The sequence below is a fragment of the Dasypus novemcinctus genome, chromosome 11 (genome assembly GCF_030445035.2).
Source record: "Dasypus novemcinctus isolate mDasNov1 chromosome 11, mDasNov1.1.hap2, whole genome shotgun sequence".
NCBI lineage: Eukaryota > Metazoa > Chordata > Mammalia > Cingulata > Dasypodidae > Dasypus > Dasypus novemcinctus.
Window position 1 is genome coordinate 9,511,629 of NC_080683.1, and position 23,115 is coordinate 9,534,743.

Here is a 23,115-nt window from a genome sequence, read left to right on the forward strand (position 1 = left end):
TCACCAGGAGGTCCCAGGGATTGAACCTAGTTCTTCCCATATGGTAGGCAGAGGCCTAATCACTTGAGCCACATCCTCTTCCCTGATATGGACTTTTGAGTGCGTGGTGCACCGTGTGGCACTGGTACTGTTCCCTACCAAAAGAACTGAGCCAGAATCCCTGCTTCTCTACTGCTGAGGCAGTGACGGATGACACTGTCGTTATCACTGAACTATAACTTAAGTTAATCTCTCCCAGACATATTTTTCTGACATTTCCCAACCACATCATCTTGCAGCAGTCAACTAAGGGGTCTTTGAGTGCTGAGCCTCTCACCCCTCAATCTCCATGCCTGCCTGACCTGTCCCTTTCTCTTCACCTATAGAAGTCCCAGATCTACACATGGGATGGCCACCAGTCAGACCGCTGGGTCAAGCTGAACCTGAAGACAGAGCTACCTCGGGACACTTTGCTCTCTGTGGAGATTGTCAATGAGCTGAAAGGGGAGGTCAGAGGTGGTTCGACTCATGCACTCTGGCCTTGCCAGCTTGGGGAGTGGGGCACTGCTGAGCCTGGCCCTTTCCTTGGAATGCAGCTTGGGTCCATTGTCTGTGGTGGTTCACAGGATCCAGGGCTGGAGGGAGTCCTTGTAGGTATTCCCTCTCTCCTTGAGCAGTTGCTTTAAGCCACGGGCGATCCAAGTAAGAAGGCCCACGGCCTCCATCTGTGGAGGAGGAGTGCCCGATTTCCCCTGTTCCTGGAGGGCCCTGGTGAGCCTGCTTGCTATTTTCTGATTTCATGTTTGACCAGAGCTCCCTTGGGAAAAAAGCAGCTTGGTTTGTTCCCAGGAGCCTTGGCTATTACTAGAACATGGATGACACTCAGAGCAGCCAGTGGGAGCAGCTGGCACAGGGTGGGAAGCCAGGCCCCGGGCTGAGCACAGAGGTGGCAGCTTCACAGGTTGGAATCTCCAGGGGGCTCGTCACCCAGAGCTTCAGGATTCCAGCTGTTCAGATTGGCCCAGTGTGGTGCTGAGAATCAACTGGGAGGGAGGCAAGAGAAAGTTCCTGTGTTCAGAGCCCTTCCCTTCCCCCAGCCGTAGGTGGAATGGAGGCCAGCTCGACGTGGTGGGCAGAGTGGGCAAAGTCCTTGTCTTTCTAGGGGAAGGCCCAGCGGAAGATCGGTGCCATCCACATCCTCGACGTCCTTGTGCTGAACGGCAGCGACTTGCGGGAGCAGCACTTTAACCAGCGGTCTGACCTGGGGCCTGGGGAGGGAGGGCGGAGGGGGCTAGGGGAGCTCTGAGGGCAGCAGCCTCCCGGGCTCGGCCGCCCACCAGGCTGCCTCTGCTGAAGGCCGTCCTTAGGGTTTCCCTCTCCGTGGCTGGCTCCAGGGCAGGACGAGAAATTGATGTTGGCACTTGGAGTTTGCTAGGGCTTGGGTCTTGCTTGTCATAGATACCGGCTCACTCCATTTTGTCACGGGTGCTCAGATTAGAGGTGACATTTGTGTTAAGGTTGGGCAAGAGGGTGTCCTTGTGGATGGAGACGTCTTCTCTGAAGAACATGTCTTGTACGTAGGTGGTCCACTTAAATCAGCTCATCTGAGGGGATGCACTGTGGTTTCCATGGTTTGAGATGACACAGCAGAGAAAGATAAAATAAAGATGACCTCGTGAAATTAGAGCTCAGCACCCAGAAAGAAGGAAAGGGCGTGAATAACAGTGCAGGTGGAGGGAGGGGTGGACTTCTGGCGCTCACGCGCGCTGCCTCCTGGAGGGACTTTGCCGCACACTCTGGGGGACGTGCTCGTGGAGGTCCTCTGGCTTGCTTCTGAGACGCTCTGTTTGGGTTGCAGAATTCAGCTTGCTGAGAAGTTTGTTAAAGCAGTTTCTAAGCCCAGTCGGCCTGACATGAATCCCATCAGGTGAGCACATCCTGGCCCATCCCAGTCACCCCTCCCCTCTGCTGCTTTCTGGCCAGTGCCTGGTTCCCCATCCAGGGGGGTGGGAGGTCTTGGTGGCGGGGACCAGGCAGCATTGGCTTCAGAGCTGACCACCCTTGAGTGGGGGTTTGTTTGGGGGTGCTAGGCCGGCAGCTCCTCCTTCCCAGAGCTCCCCCCACCCAGCGCGTCACCACAGGGGAACCCCCACAGGGAGTGGCCCATTCCTAGGGTTCAGGCACAGCCTGGGTGCCTCCTATAGCACATGCTCCGAGAGTGTAACATACCTCAGGAGTCACCACTTGTGCTTTCTCCTCATTAGCATGTCACCTGGTCTGTTCTTCAGGTAAGAAAAGGGTGCTGTGGCATTGGGGATTTTGAACTTGAGAAAGAGGATGGTTTGAGGGTGTGGAACCCTCGGTGCTTGGGGAGAAGGCTGGCGTTTGTTGCCATTTTAGGGGCATGAATGTTCCAGGCCCGAGTAAGGAGAGGAGGAAGGGAACAGAGTCAGGAGGAAGACAGAGGGAGGACAACTTTGGCTGAGCAGGCCGAGGCCTGAGGCCGTTACACCGAAGGGGCACTGCCTAGCCCTGCTCCTGGGCGCGTCATGTGCTGGAGACATGGGTTTCTGTGTATGCATACCAATACCACTTTCCTTGTTCTTTCAATGTCGGTTCGCTTAAATAGTAAGTCCAGTATTAGAATGCAGTTTATAGGTGTCATCGAGACATCTAAAAGCAATTTCTCTCTGTACTTTAAAGTTTCCCGTCTGCCAGGTTCTAAGGCAGCTTTCAGGGGCCCTGTCTCCAGCTCTTGTGGTCTGGTTGTGGGTCCTGCTGTTTCCCAGCTGAAGTTCCAAAGGCATGTCCCTGGCCCCCCAGGGGCAGAGGAGCAGGCACGAAAACGGGAGCCTCCTTAGGGGTCCCCGTGCCCCTCGGGTGGTAGGGCTATTAAGACTGTTTAGAAGTGGCTCTGCTACAGAGAGGCCTAAAAGCCATGTAGACAGACCTGGGTGAGAACCTGGCCTTTGGTTTCCTGGCCTGTGGTGACAGTGAAGCTGACCTAGAGGTGGGAATGCTGGCAGAGGCAGCTCTCTGCCAGGCCTTTCTTCCTCTCCTTCCTTGTCTTCCAGTCATAGCCCACTCCCCATTTGCCCTGGAATAGGCCCCGGGGTGTGTGTGGCCAGCCCTGAAACCCGAGGCTGGTCTGGGTGAGACAGCAGGGCCACAGCTGGCCCTTTTCATTCTTGGTGGGCTGGGTGGTCGCAAGGAGAGGCTTGAGGCAAAGGGCCCGGGAGGCACAGCCTCCTGCCTACCTTGTTGCCCAGACAAGAATGTGCCCCCTTCCCCCAAAAGCCTCTGTCCTCTCTCCATCCCTCTGCCCTACAGGGTGAAGGAGGTGTACAGGCTGGAGGAGATGGAGAAAATTTTTGTCAGGTGAGTGTCTCATCCGGGGTGGCTCAGGATTTGAGAGGAGTAGGGGAGGAGAGGGGTTGCAGCAGTGTCCAGGATCCTTTCCCCAGTATTTTGTAGAGATAGGATGGAGGTGGGGTGGTGAGTTGGCCCTGGCGGGCTGCCTCTACCCCCACCTCACTTGTTCGGTGCAGCCAAGAGCCCCTGGCTGAGAGCTGATTCAGCACCCTGTCAGGAGGGGAGCAGGGTGGGTGTGCATCAGGCAGAAATACGGGCTCATTGATGCTGTAATAGTTACGATTGTCCCTGCGAGGGGCAGAGCAGCAAGCTGCTGAAAACACCATAAATCCCAGCTCCTGGTGCTGACAGAGAGATTGCGCCTGGAGGGGCAGAGGGGCATAAAGTGGTGGTGATCCCAGATCTGTGGGCCTCATCCTGAGCTGTAGCCACAGGGGCGCTCAGCCAGGGCTCCGTGTGCTCGCCAGTTACTCTGAACCGCTTGGTGGCCACACCGATGCTGAGGGCGGTGGACTGAAGGCTCAGTGGGACGCATGGCCTCGGAGCTCATCCTCGCTGGTGTCACCTTGAAACCCCCGACCGCAGTGTTAGAGTAGGGTCACGTGTCACTCGCCTGCCACCACAGTGTGCTTGGAAGTGGAGAGCTCGAGTACTTAACCTGTCACTGACACACACTGTGTGGCCGGCAGCAACTAACTCAAGTCTCTGTGGCTCAGTTTCTTCTTATGTCGAACCACGCTAAAATACTGTGATAAAATGGTGTGATCTTGATGTTAGGGAGACTAATGTGTGTGCTTTCTCTCACTTGCACTTTCTGTCTGCTCTGGGGGGGAAACCAGGCTAGAAATGAAGATCATCAAGGGTTCCAGTTGTGGTCCGAAGCTCAGCTACACGGGGCGGGACGACCGGCACTTCGTGCCCACTGGCCTCTACATTGTCAGGACAGTGACTGGTGAGGAGTGAGTGCCGCTCCCCTCTGCTCTGCTCTGCTCTCCCTCCCCAGCCAGGGCCAATGGCCAGACCCTCCCTGAGCAGCCAAGTGGGCAGCAGCCAGGCTGGCATTTCTCTGAAGTGTACATTCAAGGATCGTGGGCCCTGGGGGCTGGGTTGGGGAGCTTAGGGGAGGGGAGCCCCGTTTGTGTATGTGCTGGCACGGGAGGAAGAGCGCCTTCTCTGTGGGCGTCAGCAGGCCAGGTCAGGCCTGGGCTCTGTTGACCTGCATTCCCTGCAGTCCCTCTCTACATGCCCTCTGGCTGGCAGAGTCCCTTCCCCCTGCCAGGGTCTTAGGGTTGCTGCCCTCATGGCAGTTGGCAGGACTGGTTCTGTGTTCTTGAGGAGCTTTCATCATGGTCATCCGTGGTTACCCCATGTGGCTGGTGAGGACGGCGGCATCCTCACGGGCTGCTCTCTGCCTGCTTTTGGGAGAATGGGGTGGGAGGGGACACTGCTTTAGTGACAGACCTGTTCTTTCGTGTCCTTTGTGGGCTGCTTTCCCTCTTCCTCCTGTCAGAGCCATGGACTATGGGATTCAGTAAAAGCTTCAAGAGGAAGTTCTTCTACAACAAGAAAACCAAGACGTCTACGTTTGAACTCCCTGCAGACTCAATCGCCCCATTTCAGTAAGCAGCCCAGGTGTTGGGCCAGGTCCTGGGGCAGCGCTGCTCCTGGGACTGCTTACAGCCCACAGGGAGGCTCCCTGGGCAGTCAGCCTGGGGAAAGGAGCTGTGACGCCAGGACCTGGGTGAAGGTTGGGATCCCGGGTGGGAAGGGCCCTGCCCAGGCGGGGCGCCTACCCCTGGGGGTAGCTGCTGCTGGCATGGTGTGTTCAGCTGCTGGCCCTGTGGTGGGAAATGCCGGGGGCCCACAGCTTCGCTCCTCAGGACTCGGTCCCAGCCGTCTCTCTCAGGACCCAGTGTCCATTTGCCAGGTTGTCGGTCATAGGTTTCGACAGCAGCCAGCAGCCCTAATGAGCCTATAATTAGCCATTGACACTTGTTTCTGTCACCACAGTGTTTTATTAGTGCAACACAGTTAATCCAGGAATATCAGTAATTGTAGGAATCCAGTTGGATGCAATTAGCAGCAGCAGCTGTTTGTTGGGAAAAAGTTGGTTCTGGAAGGCACGGAGGAGGAGCTGGGGCCTCTGGATACCTTTTGGCTGGCAGAGGGAAGACCCTAACCTGGAGTCATTGGCAGACTCCCTGTCCTCCCCAGCCTCTAAGAGCACCTCTCCCAAGTCCCCCGCAGGCCTGGTGTCAGCAGCCAGGGCTGGGGAGGCGGCCTCTTGGTCTTGCTCCATCTGGGAGCAGCACTCAGACTTTTCCCTGCCCTTCCTCCTTCCTAGCATCTGCTACTATGGCCGGCTCTTCTGGGAGTGGGGAGATGGCATCCATGTGCATGACTCCCAGAAGCCCCAGGACCCGGACAAGCTGTCCAAGGAGGAAGTCCTTTCCTTCATCCAGACACACAGCGCCTGAGGACCTAGGGACGCCCACCCACTGACTGCCCGGCTGTCCCTGAGGCAGGATGCTCAGTGCCAGAGGCCAGAAGCACTGGCTTGCTTCCCGCTCTTGGAATGGGACTGGGGAGCATGGCCATTACAGCTTGGCCGTGAGGGGTGGGTGACCTCCTCTTCATCCCCCGAAGAGCTGAGCCAGGGGCCTGCAGAGGACATGTACCTGTTCCTTCTGGGATAACTTGGACTCCTCTCACGGGAGACCAGCCTGGAAACTGTTTCCCTGCCAGGACTCCGCCTGAAGGACGCTGCTCCTGCGGCAGGTTGAGGTCAGTGCCCTGGGCACGTGGGGGCCGGTGGTGGACCTACGGCACAGGACAGCAGGGCCTCAGCTCTGCCGTTCTCGCCTGTATCCTGTAGACTCAGTTTTCTGAGTTCCATGTCCTAAGGGTGGCCATGCCCCTGCTTTGCCCAACTTCTTGGGTCAGCCCGAGTAGGTGGAGCTGGCCAGGATCAGCTGCTGTATAAATCAAGGTTTTGTTTCTTTGAACTTGCCCTGTTTTAATGCCAAGTTGGAGATTTCCCCGTCTCCTCTCCCTGGACCATCCTAGCCTTTTCTGGAGTCCTCCCCAGCCTGGCCCTCTGACAGTCCCGGCAGGCCGGGAAGGGGGACGGGGCCCAGCCGGGCCCGCCTGGAGCCAGCAGGGCTCCCTGTGGCCCTGGGTGTGGTTGCCGCCCAGGCCTGTGGAGTCTTCCTGGGCCCCATCCCCTTTTGGTCCAGAAGGGGAGGAAGCAGCCTTGAAGACCTGCCTTTTTCTCTGCCCCAGCAGCAATGGAGGGCACCTCTGGGGGTTTGGGCAGCACCCAGCCCTGTCCTGATCATGGGCCATCATTTGCCACAGCCCTCCTGGGGTGGTGGGGCTTGGCAGATTTGAGAGCTGGAGGCCACCCCTTTCCCCCTTTAGTTTCTCTCCCCCATAGGAGGTACAATCTGCTTTTGTTTGTCCTTTATGTGGTCACTCCATTTCCTCTATCTTTGGCAGAGGCAGAGAGGGACAAGGGGAAGCTGGGTGGTAGCTCTGGGTGGGGGAGGGCAGCTGTGGTTGTTTTTAATGGGAAATACCTCTCAGAGATGCTCCTCCCGGCTCCCTAGGCCCCGTCCCAGTGCAAGCTGGTTTCCATGGAGATAGGGCAGTAAGCCTCCCCGCGAGGCTGCAACTGACTCCACTGTGGGGGTCCTGCAGCCGGCCTCCAGCCCCCCAAGGCTGGCAGCAGCACTGCTGAGATGCTGTATTTCCATCCAGTTCTGGGTATATCAGTGTGTCTTGCAAAATCTTGGATCATTAAAGATAAACATATTTTTAATGCCTGTGTGGCTCTGTGCTAGAGCTGCTGCTGTTTGTCCTCGGTGCTTTGTGGTCTGGGTCTGGCGTGGACACAAAGCTTGGCTGGAGGTGAGGGGAGGGATGCGCCACTGAAAGAGGAGGGGAGAAAAGAGGGTTTGTTTAGTCAGAACTTGTCCAAGCTCCTGAGCCCCAGTGGGCTCCCAGGCCTGCCTCTTGCTCCCAGAGGGAACCCGAGGAGGAGCTGGGAAATTATGCGGCTCTCTTCAGAAACCGGGACAGGAGAATGGATGAACCTGCACAGGGAAGGGAAGCACTTCGCCCGTAGATCAGTCACCCAGCTCACTGAGGTGGTACTGTGACAATCCAGGATCAGCCTGTGTGGCTGAAATAACAGGTATCAGAGTGATCAGTGTCACAAGACAGGGGCAAGACGAGGGAAGGATGGTTTGGCTGACCCCCAGGCGGCCTGCCCTGCAGGGAGGCCTGGCGGGGATGCGGCGGGCGGGGCAGCCTCTCCCCAGGTCAGTCACCCGGGGCCGTTGCCTCACGCCTGCCTGTGCTTTTTGCTTAGCTCCTTCTCCCTGGCCTGAGGATCCCTGTGTCACAGCTTAGTGCTCTGGGGCACCTCCCCTCCTAGCTCTCTCTCTATATAATTGGCTTCATCTTGGTCGCCCAAGCCTTTCATCTTTTTGGTTGCTTCACTCCGCTCTGCCTTGCTCCTGCCTTGCTCCTGCCTCCCATATCCCCACCTGCTTGTAGAGTTAGGGTCTCAGGGGCAGCAGGCGATGCCTGCGTTTATGGCTATTGCCTACCCCCTTCTCCCTGCAAACCCGCCTGATTTATTGGTCACTGTCACTGTCCGTCTGTCTGGCCGTTACCATGGCTTCTGCTGCCCACTCACTCTGTGAGGCCTCCCCAGCCCTGCCTGCCTCTTGAAGATGGATTAACTCCACGCTCCCTTGGGACCTCCTCACGGCCACTTGAAGTTGCCAAGTCGCCCCTTCATTACACAGGCCGCATTGTTTTTCTGCCATAATTACCGGCAATGGCACTGACTGGAAGGCCAGACAGCGTGGGGGGCGGGGGACGTGCAGGGAGCGCAGCACCTGCCTTCCAGCCCCAGCAGTACCTGCGCCCTGGCGGTGGCGCCCAGCCTAGTTTTACCCTGGAAGGTGCTTCCCATCACCTCATGCTGGTTAAACTGGGGCTCACCTTCACAGCGCCCCCTTCTTGCTTGCTTCTGAGTGCTATGCCAAGAACTTTCTCTTGAACATCTCTTCTTCCTTGATTCCTCAGTGCCGCCCCCACCACCCCCAGCTGCAGCCAGAACATGACATTTACTCAGCAGACAGACGCAGCCTGGGCGTGCTTTATTGCCTCTCCCCTGGGCTCTGGGAAGAGCCCGCACACACATCCTTCTGGAGAGCCAGGCCCCGTGGCAGGCAGGGAGGCAAAGGGGCAGGGCGGGCAGGAGGCCGTGCTCACGCGCCCAGGCCAGGAGGAGTGCCCCCGGCCCGCCGTTCTCTTTGGGCCTGCAGGGCCTGCTCGGTGGTACCCACGTTGCGGAGGGGAAGGCTGCGCTGGCTGTGGGGAACGCGCAGGCTCACACGGCCCAGTAGACATAGAGGAGGGCCAGCAGGAGGAAGATGGCCACCGAGAGCAGCATGTTCTTCCGGTTCTCCTGCCGGAGCCACTTCAGTTCCTTCTCTGGGGAGGAAAAAGGGTGGGGGGGCTGGGAGAGGTAGCTGGGGCCCGTCTGCCCCCTCCCCTGCCTCTACCACTCCGACTCCAGCAAAAGGGAGGCATGCATCTGCTGAGGTCACCGGAGTCCCCTCCCAGCTGCTTCCTTCCTTAGCCACAAAAGTAACCTGGTGCTCCTTGCCCTGCCCAGATCCTTTCTGGCTACAGCTCTTGGCTAATAAAGCCTCAATGCTGCTCAACCATCTCTCCAAATGCAGGTTAGGGTGAGGAAGGGGCACGTGAGGGCTCAGCAAAGAGCCCACACCAAATTAGGAGGTGGAGTGGGGGCTCAGGTGAGTCCTCTTGCCTTGACTGTGTGGCGCTGGGGCGCTTGCCCTCCACCTGGCCAGCAAGGAGCTCCGAGGGCCTTCCTTGACCTGGCTCTGGAGTAGGGAAGGATGGGGCCACACCGCAGGCACCTCCGTACCACAGTGTTTCCTGAGCCCCTGTCCTCTGCTCAGTGCCACCAGGAACTAGGGATGCTGAAAGGCAGTTTGTGCCCACAAGCTCCTCAGTCTCTGTATTCTACAGCCACACTTGCCTCGAATCATCCCCTCACGTGACAGGTAGGCAGCCGATACCTGCAAGGGCTAAACTGAATGGTGATGCTGTGCTTTTGTGTGAAAACTGCTAGACTAGAGGGGCAGCTGATGGCCCAGCCCTACCTGTAGAAGGAGGAGGACGACACCTGCTAACCAGTTCTGGGCAGGCCAAACTGAGCCTGGGGCCCGCAGGAGCCCTGCTCCAGCCTGGTGGACTTCCTTGTGCACGCATGCGCACACGTGCAGCGCTAACAGTGTTGGCGCGGACCGGTCCCTCTGGGAGGTTCCCGGCCATCTGGCCTGGGCTGGGGCGGATTCTTGGCCAGGCCTGGTCCCTATCCCCAGATGGAAGAGAAGGGCCAGTCCGAGGAACCTTCTGCAGCCTGTTTTCTCCCCTGGCCTCAGCAGGCTGGAGGCAGCGGGTGCTTGGCAGCCTCCGTGCCCCCGGCGCCCAGAAGGTGGCAGCATTGCTCCACCCACAGACGGGAGCCCTGCCCGCCGAGCTGGCAGTCCGTCCTCCTCCCTGCTGGCCCCACTCTGCAGGGCTTTCCTGGTGGGAGGGATGGGTCAGATCCAGCCCGAGTGGATCTGAATCTCTTCTAGACCAGGCTACAGTCATACTCCATCCTACAGGGAGAAGAAAGCCCCACAGGCAGTGTCTCTTCCTCCCTTGAAACAAAGGAACACACCTGCCCTCCCCCCAGGCTGGGGGCCTCTGCTGCTTCCTGCAGCCTCCCCGGCTCCTGGCCCTCTGGCCCTGCTCTCTCAACAGCTAGAGGTTGGGGCTGGCAGCTGAAGGGAACTTTCCTTACCATAGTTGGAGGCTTTGCTCATCAGGCTATTTTTCTCCTTTTCCAGAGACCTCCTGTGGAGGGGAAGGAATTTTAGGGCCAAACCCCTCTCCTGCCCACCTGAGGGGCAGCCAGCACACCAGGGAGACATTAAAGCAAATAGTGCAGGTGGGGGCCAGAGCTCAGGCCCAAGCCAGCGAGTGCCCCGGGGATCTGGTGAGAAAAGGGGTGGGGAGTGTGTGGGGAGAAGCAGAATATTTGGGGCAGGTGGGTGGGGTGTTAGGGGAGGCTTCCTGGGATGGAAACTCAGAGGCCAGGCCTCAGAATAGATGCAAAGGGCAGGGGTGGGGCTGGGGGCAGGGTGGGTGCTCAGCAGACCATTACCTGGCTTCTGGGCTCAGCTCCACCCCGCAGAGCCTGGAGTTCACGGCCTCCAGGTCTCTCCGACACTGGGACAGCTTCTCCTCCAGCCCGTCGATCTGAAACATGGTACATGGGCAGATGGAGAAGGGCCGTGCGCCTTTCGGCTTTCACAACAGAGGCAGGGAGGCAGGATCCTCCAGGAGGCTTCTTAAGAGAGGTCTCCTTCCCCAGAACCACACTGACGGCAGGGCAGGGCCCCAGGCGCCCCTTCCCTGCGGCGTCTGTTTCGTGTCCTCTGCCTCCATTCTTGAGCCCTTTCTGGAAAAAGGGTGCTGCCCCGACCCTCTGGGCCGAGCAATGTGGGGTGGACAGGGAGACCTCGGTCAGCCTGACACCCCGCTGGACCCACAACAGGAACACGCAGAGCTCTGAGCACGCAGGCGCCTGCCCCGCTGGCGCGTGCAGGAGTGAAATGATGGTGAGTCTCCGCGCTTCCCCAGCACTCCCTGTGCGAGGACGATGACTCTCAATCTAAGGGTCACAAGCACAGATACTTTTCTCATGGACACACTTCGTCTTAATAGTCTAAGTTGTAAGAATATTCATTTTCTCATGAGAATCAATAAAAATTAATGAAAAGAACATGCAGATTAAAATAAACACTTCTATTTCTTGCTGATTTGGTTCTTGTACAAAAACTTTGCCCTTCACAGGGGCAGAGGTAACTTGTGAGCAACACAGCTAAGCGACTGAAAGGATGGTTGCTAAAGGTGACGACTTGCCTGTTGGTTTTATTTATAATTTCAGGGGTTCTTGGGGAGATCATTTGGGTTGCAGGGAAAGAGGGTGGAGAACACTGGACTGGGCTGTCCAACCTGGGTCCTGGGACGGGGCATTTGGCCTTAAGCCCACCTCTCTGTGCATGTCTGTCTCTGCCTGACTCGTTCTCCAGGTGTCCAGCTGGCCCCTCTCCGGGCCTGGACCCGCTCTTCTCCCACCCTGGCCCTGATGGCAGGAGCCTTGGGGAGACAGAAAGATGAAGCAGCAGGATCTTGGGGTCCCCGTAATGCTGACTGCCCACTCCGACTTCACTCAATCTCACCATATCCCCAGGAGGGGCAGGAAATATGACCTTGTTTTCACAAGTGGGAGAAACGGGGTCCCCTGAATGGGACGGCTTTTCTGAGTCCGAGGGAAGCACCCCTCTGCTGTCTCGGCCAGTTCTCTGCCACATGCCTTTCTGTGGTGCCCCCTGTAGAGTAGACAACCATAGGCTGCAGGTAAAGTCACTGCCTCCCAAGAAGGCAAGGGGTTCAGGAGTGCTGGGACCCGGCGTCAGGAGAGTTGTGTTCTCGGGCCTTCTCCTTGCTGCCTGTTGTCCCTCTCCCCAGCCACATCTGGGTCAATCACTTCTCTTCCCCAGATCCACCATCCACCCTCTTACAGCCCCAGCCACCTGCCAACTCCAGCTCCTCGAGCAGGGCCCTGGGGAGGGGGCAACTGCAGAGCCTTGAGTTAAGTGCCTGGTTAATTGTGCGATTTCTCTGCCAAGAGGCACTAAGGGAGGGCAGTCCTGGGAAAAAGCCGCAGGCAGGAGGTGGGGCCTGTACTTGGGGAGGCTGAAGACTGCCCTGGAGCCTGCTCTGCAAGGAAATGAGCGCTGGGGAGCCAGGGAGAGGAGCCTGCTGACCGATGGCTCATGAACGGGGCCCAGCAGGTGCTTTGAGTCCAGTGCGCCCCAGCTCAGCACTGCCCTCGCTCCCAACACAGCCTGGCCCTGCAGGACCAGACTTGCTGTACAAGAGTCAGGACATCAGATTCCACTAAGGGTCCCAAACAAAGCTTAATTCTTAAAAACACTACCTTCGCCGCGAGGCCTTCCATACGTCCTTTGGCTGGGGGGTATTTCACTCCTTCCCCTGGCAAATCACCCAGTCCTTCTCCCAGGAGGCTGCACAACTCTTAAGTTGCTTCACTTATGTGTGTCCAACCCTTGTCTTTCCCAACTCTGGGGGGCAGACCACACAAACCAGCAGCCCACAGACCCCCAAGGATGCCAGAGTGAGTAGCTGCCACCCCGAGGCCACTGTGCCCACAAGTCCTGGCCCACTGCGGTCTGTATTTGTCGCAGTAGGAAAATGTAGCTGTGGACAGACGATTTAGGACTCATGGAAAAACAAGTCTGAAATCCTCCCCTAATGCCCACAGAAGCCAGAGCAGCTAGAAGCACCAACCACATATATGCACACGGCCTGCACTCTGCAGGCTGCCCAGTGCAACTGTAGCCCTCGGTTAATTTCTCCCTGCCACCCCCGAGGCCAGCCCCTGCTTTCCCTGGGGAGGCAGCAGGTTGGGGATTTCCATCCCTAAACCCCTCTGGAAGGGCTACCAGGTTCCCAAACAAGTGGTAATTGGCCCAGAAAAAGGCCGGGAACTCATGCCAAGCAAAATCTTAAAATCGAGGTTGGCAAACCACAAGCAGCCTAACCAATCTGCCATCATGCTCTGGGTAGGGCTCGCAGAGCTGGCAGTCGGAGGCCTTTATCTGAACAAGTCCAATTTATCTGCAGTTCCACTGAATATCTCCCCTTTCATTTACCACTTTTTAATGAGGCTTAAACGGGCGAACACAAATCAAGGTTTTAGGGACTCAATTTCTAACCTCCTGCCATGAATATTTATGTCCTGCTGACAGCGCTGTGATTCCCTTCTAAATAGCCAGTTCCCCTTCTTTATAATCCAGCTGTCTGAAGAGGACAGAGGGGAGGCTGAGGCCACCAGCAGGGTCTTCAGGGACCCACACACCCAGACTCAGGTGACCCCCCAGGTCTCCAGCTCTAGGCCTGGCTCAGGTAGCCGCAATCACATACCCTGCAGCATTTGCCACAGCAGAAGCCGGCTCCTGAGCAGCTGTAACTAGGGGCAGAGACTCGGGGTGATCTGGCTGCAAAGGCAGGCAGGGAGGGTCAGGATGGCCGCAGCCCCTAGCTGGAGGGGTCAGGGGCGATGGCCAGAGCAGATTTAGCCCAGTGAGGTAGGGGCGGTCCCAGAAAGGAAGTCCCTGGTCGGGTTTTCCGCCAGCTCAACCTCACGCACGTGGATTCTGCACTTCGCAGGCTGCCCAAGGCGAATCGGTAGTCCTCAGATTTCTCCCTGACACCAGGCTGAAGGCCACGGGACTGCAGAGACAGAGCCAGGACCAGGAGGGCAGATACCGGGGCTAGGACTAGGAGACGGGAAGAGCCTAGCGGGCCACAGCTGGGCAGTTGGGAGCTCAAGTGCGTGCCGGAAGCCTGAACTGTGGTTCCAGGACGAGTGCAGCGACTGAGTGTGGGCTCTGCTACCCACTGGCCCCATGACTGGGCCAGTCCACTTAATTCTGTACCTCAGTTTCCTCCAGTGTGAAACAATACAGTTTTGTGGAGAGGATAATATGAGGCAGTACATGGACGGTGCTCAGAAAATGCCTGAGTATTATGAGCTCAAGAAGTGTCAGAGAATGGTTTTCATTGGTTCTTCGGGAGAAGAAAAACAAAACCACGTTAATTTGTGGTGGGAGTGAGAGGAGACAGACGTGGGGGTGTAAGGTGGAGAGGACACTCCATGGGTGGCTGCTTGGCAGCGGTGGGAAGGGCTTTGAAGGTTTGGTAGAGAGGGGCCCACGGGGTGGGGGCGAGCCGCTGCCACAGCACGCCTCCACGCACCAGCCGCCCGCCGGCTCACAACACGGCGCTCGTGGAACCTCGGGATCCTGCTGGGGCGGGCTGGGGAGCCAGGGCCAAGTTGCTGAGGATGAGAAGTTGACAGCAGTGGCCAAAGAGAGCAGGCCCAGGTGTGGCCGGGCCCCAGGGGCATCCGAGATGTGGGATGGCAGGCAGAGCGCACAGCACGAGTTGGGGTTCGCCCTTACCCTGGCTGTCAGGGGCCTGGCACTGAACTGAGCTATAGCTGGAGTGCAAAGCCCAGAACTGAGGCAAAGAGAGGCCCCATCAAAGGGCAGACCGACCCCGGTGGGTAAGGAAGTGGAGGAGGTTCCCAGCGCTCTGCCCTGCAGGCTGGGTCGTGGGTCTGTGGGCAGAGAGCCGATGGCTCAGGTGCTGGGACCTGCCTGCAGCTGCGGGGGGCAGCACTGCGGGCTGTGGCAGGCAAAGTGGAGACAGCCAGGGTGGGCCCAAGGTCGGGCACTCCTGTAGGCAGTATGGGGGCACAGAGAGGGGCACCCTCATGTCCAGGAACATAAGGAGAGTCCATGGGTTACTTCCATACTCAAAAGACCAAGTGTCACTTTTCATACACGGAAAGCACTGGGTCCAGGTCTCTGGGGGAACACCAGCAGGTGAAGCAGGGCTGCAGTCTGGAGCGGGGAGCAGAGGGGACACCCAGGAACTAGGAAGGCTGGTGGGGTCGATGCTCAACAAGCTGGCAAGCTCCTTTGGGGCTGAAGCGGTCCACAGCACCTCGCACGGAGTGGAGGACTTGGCTGGTGTGTAAAATACCTGGACAAGCAGTTTGGGCACCCACGAGGAGCGGGATGAACCAGAGTAAGGTGTCCTGGTGGGAAAGTGTCCTTGGCCCAGAGACCAGCAGCTGGGCTAAAACCCGCTCGTGGGGACGGTGGGGAATCTAGGCAGGGCATAAGCAGAGGATGGCAAGGGGAGGCGGAGGGAAGAGGGAGCAGGAAAGGCCTAGAAGGTAGGGAGTGGTGAGAGGAGCATCCCTCAGGCCCCATAAGTGCACCAGGGAGGACCTTGGGAGGGGTCCAGGATGTCTGACTTTATGAGACCTCCAGAGAAGCGGGTTGTTTCCTACAGAAGAATTCAAAGATCTGAAGCCAAGGTGGGCAGCCGCCGCGTCACACGCCCCAGCCCCAGCCCCGAGGTGCCGCCGCCCCAGCTGACAGCGACCCTTCATTTCCAGTCCCGGGGACAGGCTCTCCCTGGGCGCCCTCCCTGCTGCCTCCACACAGGCGCAGCCCTGAGGGGGGTGCTCCAGGGCGCTGGGAAGAGGCGGCCTGCTGCAGTTCAGCAGCGCCAGCCAAATCCCTTCTGCACCTGAGTCCTTCTCAAGAGCTGCAGGGAAGCCTCCCTGGGGTCCTGGGTGCCATCCAACAGAGTGTTAAAAGAAACTGCAGGGAAACGGACTTTGGCCCAGTGGTTAGGGCGTCCGTCTACCATATGGGAGGTCGGTGGTTCAAACCCCAGCCTCCTTGACCCGTGTGGAGCTGGCCATGCGCAGTGCTGATGCGCGCAAGGAGTGCTGCGCCACGCAAGGGTGTCCCCCGCGTGGGGGAGCCCCACGCGCAAGGAGTGCGCCCGTGAGGAAAAGCCGCCCAGCGTGAAAAGAAAGTGCAGCCTGCCCAGGAATGGCGCCGCCCACACTTCCCGTGCCGCTGACGACAACAGAAGCGGACAAAGAAACAAGACGCAGCAAATAGACACCAAGAACAGACAACCAGGGGAGGGGGGGGAAATTAAATAAATAAATAAATCTTTAAAAAAAAAAAAAAAAAAAAGAAACTGCAAACTGTATGCTTTATTAATATGTATCAATAAAATTGGTAAAAAAACAAAACAAAACTGTAAAATTTGTCTGAAATCCCCGGGAGGCATGAGAGTTTCCCAGAATCAAGGCCCTTTGGTTCAGGAGGCTTCTTTGGGGGCAGTGGGGGCACTGCTAACTGCCCGGGGCGCGGTCTGAAAGGGCGCAGGCGGCGCCTCCGGGGCTGGCTGACTCCCGCTGAAGGTGACCGTGCTCCTCTGGAGCGTCTGGACAGTGGAGGAGGCGGCTCCCACGTCCCCTTTGGGGAAGGGCAGGAGGCGCCCCAGCCTTGGCCCTGGGCCACATGCCACTTCCCTCTGCTTCTGGCTTTGGAGCCCTTCCCTGACTTGCCGGCCTTGCTCTCTAGTGGAAGCTTCTGGAAGCAGCCAAAGCTGCTGAGAAGGCCCGGCCAGGTCCTTGCTGGGCGCTGGGCCTCCTAAGGAAGGGCGCGCTGGAGGGGACCTGAGCCAAGCGCTGCCGTCACAGAGTCTGGTCTATCAGCTGGAATGACACGGCCCGAGGCAAACTACCTCCAGAAGCCAAGAGTCCACACAAAACTGAACAGAAGCAGCAGCGGCCGACGCCTCTGAGGCCTGTTCTGTGGCCGGCACCGCTGAGGCACCGCACGCGCCCGCTCGCACCTGCGCTTTACAGGCGAGGGAACGCAGGCACGGGGAGATGGAGCGGCCTGGCGAGCAGGTGGGGAGCCGGGTGGGGGTCCCTGCTCTCACCGCTGCCCCACACTGAACAGAGACCCGCCCGCTCTGCGCCACTCCTGCGCGCAGCTGCCCCTGGGCGAGGCAAGGTGTGGCTGGCCGTGGTGCCCGCGCTCCTGTCTCCACACCTGCAAGGTCCCCACTTCCCAGGGGAACAAACTCTAGGCAGGGGGATTTTAAGCAACTTGCCCAAGGTTGTGCACCTGGTTAAGTGGCAGAATTGTGGTCTGATCTGGGGTGTTTCCACTTCAAAGCTTTTATGCCCTTTCCACTATTTCAAGCTTTCTCCAGAATCCCTCACAAGCACATTCACGCCACAGGAGGGTTCTGTGGAAACAGTTGTTTCCACAGCCTCTCAAAGCCCACCTAAGCTTGCCGGTCTGGTTTTAAGAAAGCCTCTGCTCTAAAGAACCCTGTATATGGCCTTTGCTTGGTCTCTGGCCACATAAAAGATACTCTTTGAGGGAAGAACTTGACTGAAAGCTACTTTTTTTTGAGGTGCCAGGGCTGGGAATTGAACCCAGAACTCGTATGTGGTACACGGCACTCCAGCAGAGCCATACTGCTCCCTGAAATCAGCTTTGAGACGGACAGAGGAGCTGAGTGTCTGCTGCCACAGCCAGCAGCGACTCTCCAAGACCCCCTCACAAGCTTCCCAGGCACCTCCCCCAAATCATCCGAGCTGCCAGGCACCCTCCAAAATCACCCACAAAGACCCCGGCTTGGAGAAGGAACGGGGGGTTGAATGGGCATGGAGAGCCTCTTTCCCCGCGGGGAGCACAGCCTTCCTCTCCATTTGCTCACTCACAACCAGGAGCGGGTGTCAGCTGTTTCATCTCCAGCCGCAGCACCCCGGGAATTCGGTTTCTGGAAACCCACTCATTTGCCGAGGCCCCAGGAGAGCTGTGGTAATGGGCAAAGGAGCCGGAGCGCCTGCCCGGCAGGCTGGCAACGGCGCCGGGGCTTCCCACTGGGCCCACAGGCCACACAGCCGGGCCACGGGCCTCGGTTTTCCAGCGACCAGTCTCGAGTGCCAAAGGGCCCATGACCCTGACACCCCTAAGGGGTATTTTTCTGTGGAGGAAGTTCCTAGGGAGTTGTGGGGGCAACAAACAAAGCTCTGCCAGTGGCTCCCCAAATCACCATTTTTAACCAGTGAGCACTTTCCAGGGACAGCAGAGAGAAGAGGGGCCATTTCTCTGCGACTCCCCCTGCACCCCCGGGTAGGAACACGAGGAGCCGGTGAAAGCCCCGCAAGCTCTGAGACCCTCTGGTGAGCTGAGGAGGCTGACGGGCCCTGGAAGAAGATCCGCCACCAGGCCTTGCCTGCAGCCTCCAGCTGCCCCTGGGCCACGACGTTTTGGGGGCTTGTTTTCTCTTCTTTCTCCCAATATATATTCTTTGATAAATTAGCAAAAGCTTCTTCATCGCTGAAAGGCTCAAAGCACTTTTCAAGACCTGGCATTCACTCTGCGCCTTATGAATTCATTAATTAAGATGCTGGCAAACAGCCACTCCACACATGCTGACATCCAGCCGCGTGAGGTAATGAGGCTTCGGTCTCCTGACCCCCATCAAGCGGAGCGGGGCCAGGCGCGGGCTGCCGAGAGAGATCACCTGCCCCGGCGACCTGCCATGTGCGCCTGGCAGCAGGTGAGGCCCACTTAGTGGTCGGCGGCCCCTGAACGGCCTCGGCGGACTGGGGGCCCCTCCCGGGCCCTGGCTCCCCGGCAAGGCAGCGCTAAGCGCCTGCTGCACTGTGGCCTCCTGACCTCCGACGGGGCCCAGACGCCAGGGTCGAGGGTGCAACTGCCTCCTCCTGCCACTCAACCCAACTGGGCAAATACCCACCGGTGGTCCCCTCAGCCGCTTCCACCCCTGGTCTTAGGAAACTGGTGGCTTCCCTCAGCGCTGTGCACGCCTGTTCCAGGAGGGAGACGATCTTCACCCACGCGCAGCGGCCCTCCGCGCCCTTGTGGAGCTTACGGTCTAGCGGCCGACGTTCCGCAAGGAAGTGTGTTAACTCCCCTTCTCTCCTGGTGCTCACGTTGGCCTAATCATTTTCTTTCCTCAATACATCCTCTCCTCCATCATCTCTGATCCCAGCCTCTTTTTTCTGGTAAGGATGCCAGTGAATTTTAAATGACTCCCATGAACTCTTTTTCTTATCGCAGATACTGGTAGTTGGCCAACTCAACACTGATACCCAATCCCTTCCCCTTTGCCTGCTTCTACTACAGAGGCTAGAAAAGCTCAAGAGATGTTTTCCCAGCCTCCCTGCAGCTAGGGGTGGTCATGACCCAGTTCTAGCCAATAAGATGTACCAGAAGTCAGCTGGAAGACTACTGAGAGGGCCAAAACTGCTTTTCTGGTTAACACAAAAAACAAAAATCGGGGTGGGGAGGAACGGGACAGTTTGCTGTTCCTTTCTCCTTCTTTCTGCCTTAAGTTGGATATATGATGGTTGAAGCGGAGGCAGCCATTTTGTGATTATGAGGGAAGAGGTAAGAGAATGCAGAAATACTAGCCCTGACTTAGCAGAGCTGTTGAACCAGTGCCAAGAGCCAGCTACCTCCAAACTTCTTGTTATGGGAAAACAAGTATACTCCAATTTTTTTAAGTCACTGTGGCCAGTTTTCTGTAACTTGTAGGCAAAAGCTTTCCAAACGGACAGATTTTTATACTAGGGACCAGATCCAACCAAGCTTTCTCCTTCAGACAGTCAGCGAAGATGCTGTACATCTCTTAACTTCAGACCTCCGTGCTGTTGAAATAACTAAAGACACCAGGATGGACGGTCCAGTTACGAAAGCACAGTGCAATGACCAAGTAACAGCTCATGACTATCAGAGATTAAAAAACATACAGCTTTTGCGTCTGTCAGAATCCTCCTAACTACCAGTTTAAACTGAAAGGCAACCTTTTTCTCAGGCAGAATCCTCCTAGCTAACAGTTTAGACTGAAATATAACCTTTCCCTCCTCCCACACAACATTAAAATCAGCACCAGGCTGGTAATTTCTCTCCAAACTATGATTCTCCCTTGTTATTCAGAATAAACTCTCAGAAGCTAAAACTCACAGCCGTTTTTTTTTTCCCAACTCTGAAATCTCAAGAAGGTGCTAAACAAGCTGGATAAAGCGGCCTCCCGAGGAGCCGCAAGTGGGGAGGCTGGAAGGTGCTTCAGTGGGTCTGGGAGACGACCGCCCAGTACAGCTGGTCAGAGCCAGCCCGCAGGGCGCGTGCCGCCTGCTCCGTAATTGCTTCATTACAAGAGGAGACTGTCTGCAGGTGCCGAGATCACTCACTTGTGGGCTTTTTATTGCACTCGTCAGATTAACAAACATTTTTGATTAAATCACCACTTCATTGGCTCTGCACACACGACTTTTTAATAAGAGGACAATATCTACTGCTACTGAGCATCAGTGCACATTCAATACTCAGATCCACTGGGGGCAATGGAGGAGCAAGGTGGGGAGACAGCCAGATGCCAGGTTTTTCTTCAAGTGTACAGCTCAAGACCTCAAAATTTAGAATATGAGCAAAAAAAAAAAAAAACATCAGAGTCCAAGATGGCAAATGTAAACACCTATGCCAGGAATCGACAGAGTAGAAAATTGGGTGATGTGACCCAGCACCAGGGAGAGTCCCTGGCCCTCCAAATTCAAAACACTTAAAAAAATCTATGTCACCAAACAAAGGACGTCTGTGATCTGTATTTAAGTCACAGTCAGTGAGTTTGAAACTGCTGATGAAGTTCAAGCCCTTCGTGTTACAGATGAGGAAACTAAAGCCCAAACAAGGGAAGTATCTTAGCCGTGGCAAAAGGATGCAAAAGAATTCAACAGACTATGAACAAAGGACTACTGTTTATTAACTGCCCACTCTGTGCCAGGCACTTCACATGCACTGTCCCACTGCATCCTCACCACCGCACTGTGAGGGAGAGTGGACTCTGCAGTGGAGACTGCTGGCTGGCTGCTGAAACGCACTAGCCTTCCCTCCATAGCACTCGAGCGGCAGCGGGGTATGTGGCCTCCTAGCTGCTGAGAGCATTTCCCAGCCCCCCTGCAGGTGAGTGAGGCCCAGGGTCCTTAATTTTTATTTTATTTTTTTTAACGTTTTTAATATTACATTAAAAAAATATGAGGTCCCCATATACCTCCCCCCTTAAGGGTCCTTAAGACAGTGGGTGTGCTTCCTCCACCCGCGCTCTCGTCCCCTGCCAGTGAACACATCAATGGGATATGACCTGGGTTCAATCATGCAGCCGCTGCAGAGGGCAGAGTTACAATATGGAAGGAATGTGGCAGAGCCACCAATGTCCTGGTACTGCCTGGTAGGGCAAACTGTGGCCTGATGGCCAAATATGGTCCAACTCCTGTTTTTGTAAACAAAATTTTGTTGGAACACGGTACACCCATCTGTTTATTATCTACGGCTGCTTTGGTGCTGGGACAGACTGAGAAGTTGCCACAGAGGCTGTATGGCTCACAATGCCTCAAGTTTTTACTATCTGGCCCTTTACAGACAAAATTTGCTGAACCTTGCTCTAGACTATTATGTTAGGAAGAAATAAACTTTTCTGTTCTGGCAAGCACTGAATTTTGGTTTCTCTATATTATAGAAGCTTGTCCTACCTTAATAAAGCTATGAAGTCTATGTCCTTCCCACTAATTGCGACCTCATTTTACCATCCCTAGATTACTCTCTCCTAGAAGGAGATTCACATTTCCATCAACCTTTTCTTCCACTAAGTAGGCCGTTATTTCCGAGGGATATAGTACTTAACCACTTGTATCAACACTGGAGAGTGTGGCTTGTTAAGAACAGAGATTTCTGTTAAAAATGCACACCTAAGTCCTAATGAATTACTCAGGTGGCTGGGAGGAATTCAAGTCTCCACCTTTAACAAGCTCTACAAGTGATTTTGTGCATTAAGTAGAAGAATCACTGAACTAGGAAAGAAGCCTCAAAAAGACAGAAGCACCGACTTCTATTACCCTGTACCTTTCTTGCAAAGGTAAAAGAGGGGAAACAAGGAGCACTTCAAGTCAGACGCCTGCGCTTCATTCCCAGCTCCACCACTCGGCCCTGGGGCCTCCTGGGGACCTCAGTTTTCTCATCTGTGAAAATGGGAGTTCTACCTCTCTCTCAGATGTGTAGTGCGATTAACTGAGAAGGGCAAGTTAAAGAAGCATATAGTACTGCTCAATATGCATCAATTTTCTTTCCTTTCCATATACCGGAAATGATTTGGTAACATCACCATTCCAGAATTCTTTACAAATCCCCAAAGTTTCCCAAAGTAATTTTCAAGCTACCAGTTTCAGTCCTAGAGGGAAAATGTCCCATCTTAGACGATGTTTAAGCCACTAGCACCATACTCAACAGTAGAGACTCCTTCCCTTTTGGGGCACTATCCCTGTGGGGTTCCCTTCACCTCTGAGCCCCCACCCCTTTGGGGTAACTTCATTTACTTGTCCCTCTTCAGGTCGCGTTCCGGCCTTCCAGTCCCCATCACCTCTGTGACCTTTCTCCTTCCGGGTTCCCTTTTCGCCTCCACGTCTCTTCCCTCTGCGGGTCCCCTCCCCTCGGTATCCCCTTCCAGGCCCCTCACCCCCGCTTCTCCCGTCGTACCCCGTCATCGCCGGGCACCCCGCGGACCCTCTCCCCCAAGTGTCCCTCTCCCAGCTGCGCGTCGCCCTCACTTCCTGCCCTGGGTCCCTCCTCCAACTTGCGGCCGGGCCGACCCACTCCTGCGCGGCCCCGAGGAGGAGACAATGAAGAGTGTGGACCAAGCCCACGGCCGCCTCACCTCTAGAGCGACGCCCAGATTCTCCCGCTTCTTTTTAGTCATGATACTTGCCGGGACGCCCTCAGTACCCAGCGCGCCCGCCAAGCCGCACTGCGCGCACGCGCAAACCCTCGTGCTTCTCCTTCATTGGCTGTCGAGACGAAGGGAGGCGGGGCCGCTGCTGGCCGCCATCTTAATGAAGGGCGCGGCCAGCTTGACGCGGCCATGTTTGTGAGGGGCAAACTCAATCCGAGGCCTCGGTCCCGCAGTAGTGGATAATGAGGTTGGTCTGGGGAGGAACTACGGACCGCTCTTTCCCTTCCGGTTTCAGAGCCGCTGGACATGACTGAGAGCCTTTCCATCTTCTCCTTCGGTGCCTTTCCTCCCTTCAGAGACCATTCGGCCCAGTTTTAGGCCATCCCGCACCCCCATTCAAATTCCGTCCCCCCTCCACATCTGTTTGGAAGCCCCACC

At 56.5% G+C, this 23,115-nt stretch overlaps 2 protein-coding genes and 1 long non-coding RNA gene across 7 annotated transcripts in view; 1 reads left to right on the forward strand and 2 right to left on the reverse strand.

Moving 5' to 3' along the window:
* The window catches only part of CMTR1 (cap methyltransferase 1), a 51,088-nt gene extending 43,917 nt beyond the window's left edge, over positions 1-7,171 (forward strand). For all 3 annotated transcript variants that reach the window (XM_004484077.4, XM_058306665.2, XM_058306666.2), the window contains 7 exons: positions 366-488; positions 1,142-1,233; positions 1,838-1,906; positions 3,310-3,357; positions 4,191-4,303; positions 4,862-4,970; positions 5,696-7,171. In XM_004484077.4, the coding sequence (XP_004484134.1) occupies positions 366-488; positions 1,142-1,233; positions 1,838-1,906; positions 3,310-3,357; positions 4,191-4,303; positions 4,862-4,970; positions 5,696-5,828 (687 nt within the window). In that variant the 3' untranslated portion in view covers positions 5,829-7,171. The remainder of the gene's footprint in view (positions 1-365; positions 489-1,141; positions 1,234-1,837; positions 1,907-3,309; positions 3,358-4,190; positions 4,304-4,861; positions 4,971-5,695) is intronic.
* LOC139439979 (uncharacterized) lies at positions 5,347-6,104 on the reverse strand. The gene is made up of 2 exons (XR_011650046.1): positions 6,030-6,104; positions 5,347-5,526 (listed from the first exon to the last, which is right to left on the reverse strand). It is a non-coding gene; the product is annotated as an uncharacterized lncRNA (long non-coding RNA).
* CCDC167 (coiled-coil domain containing 167) lies at positions 7,168-22,769 on the reverse strand. 3 transcript variants are annotated; one of them, XM_058306668.2, is made up of 5 exons: positions 22,663-22,769; positions 10,610-10,704; positions 10,247-10,299; positions 8,712-8,859; positions 7,171-7,280 (listed from the first exon to the last, which is right to left on the reverse strand). In XM_058306668.2, the coding sequence occupies exons 1-4, from the start codon at positions 22,702-22,704 to the stop codon at positions 8,756-8,758; spliced, it is 294 nt and encodes a 97-aa protein (XP_058162651.1). In that variant the 5' UTR covers positions 22,705-22,769; the 3' UTR covers positions 7,171-7,280; positions 8,712-8,755. The 3 variants fall into 3 exon arrangements, with proteins under 3 accessions (XP_071074539.1, XP_058162651.1, XP_058162650.1); XM_071218438.1 differs by lacking the exon at positions 8,712-8,859 and having other exon boundaries at positions 7,168-7,280; XM_058306667.2 differs by lacking the exon at positions 7,171-7,280 and having other exon boundaries at positions 8,508-8,859.
* Between the last annotated feature and the right edge of the window lie 346 nt (positions 22,770-23,115).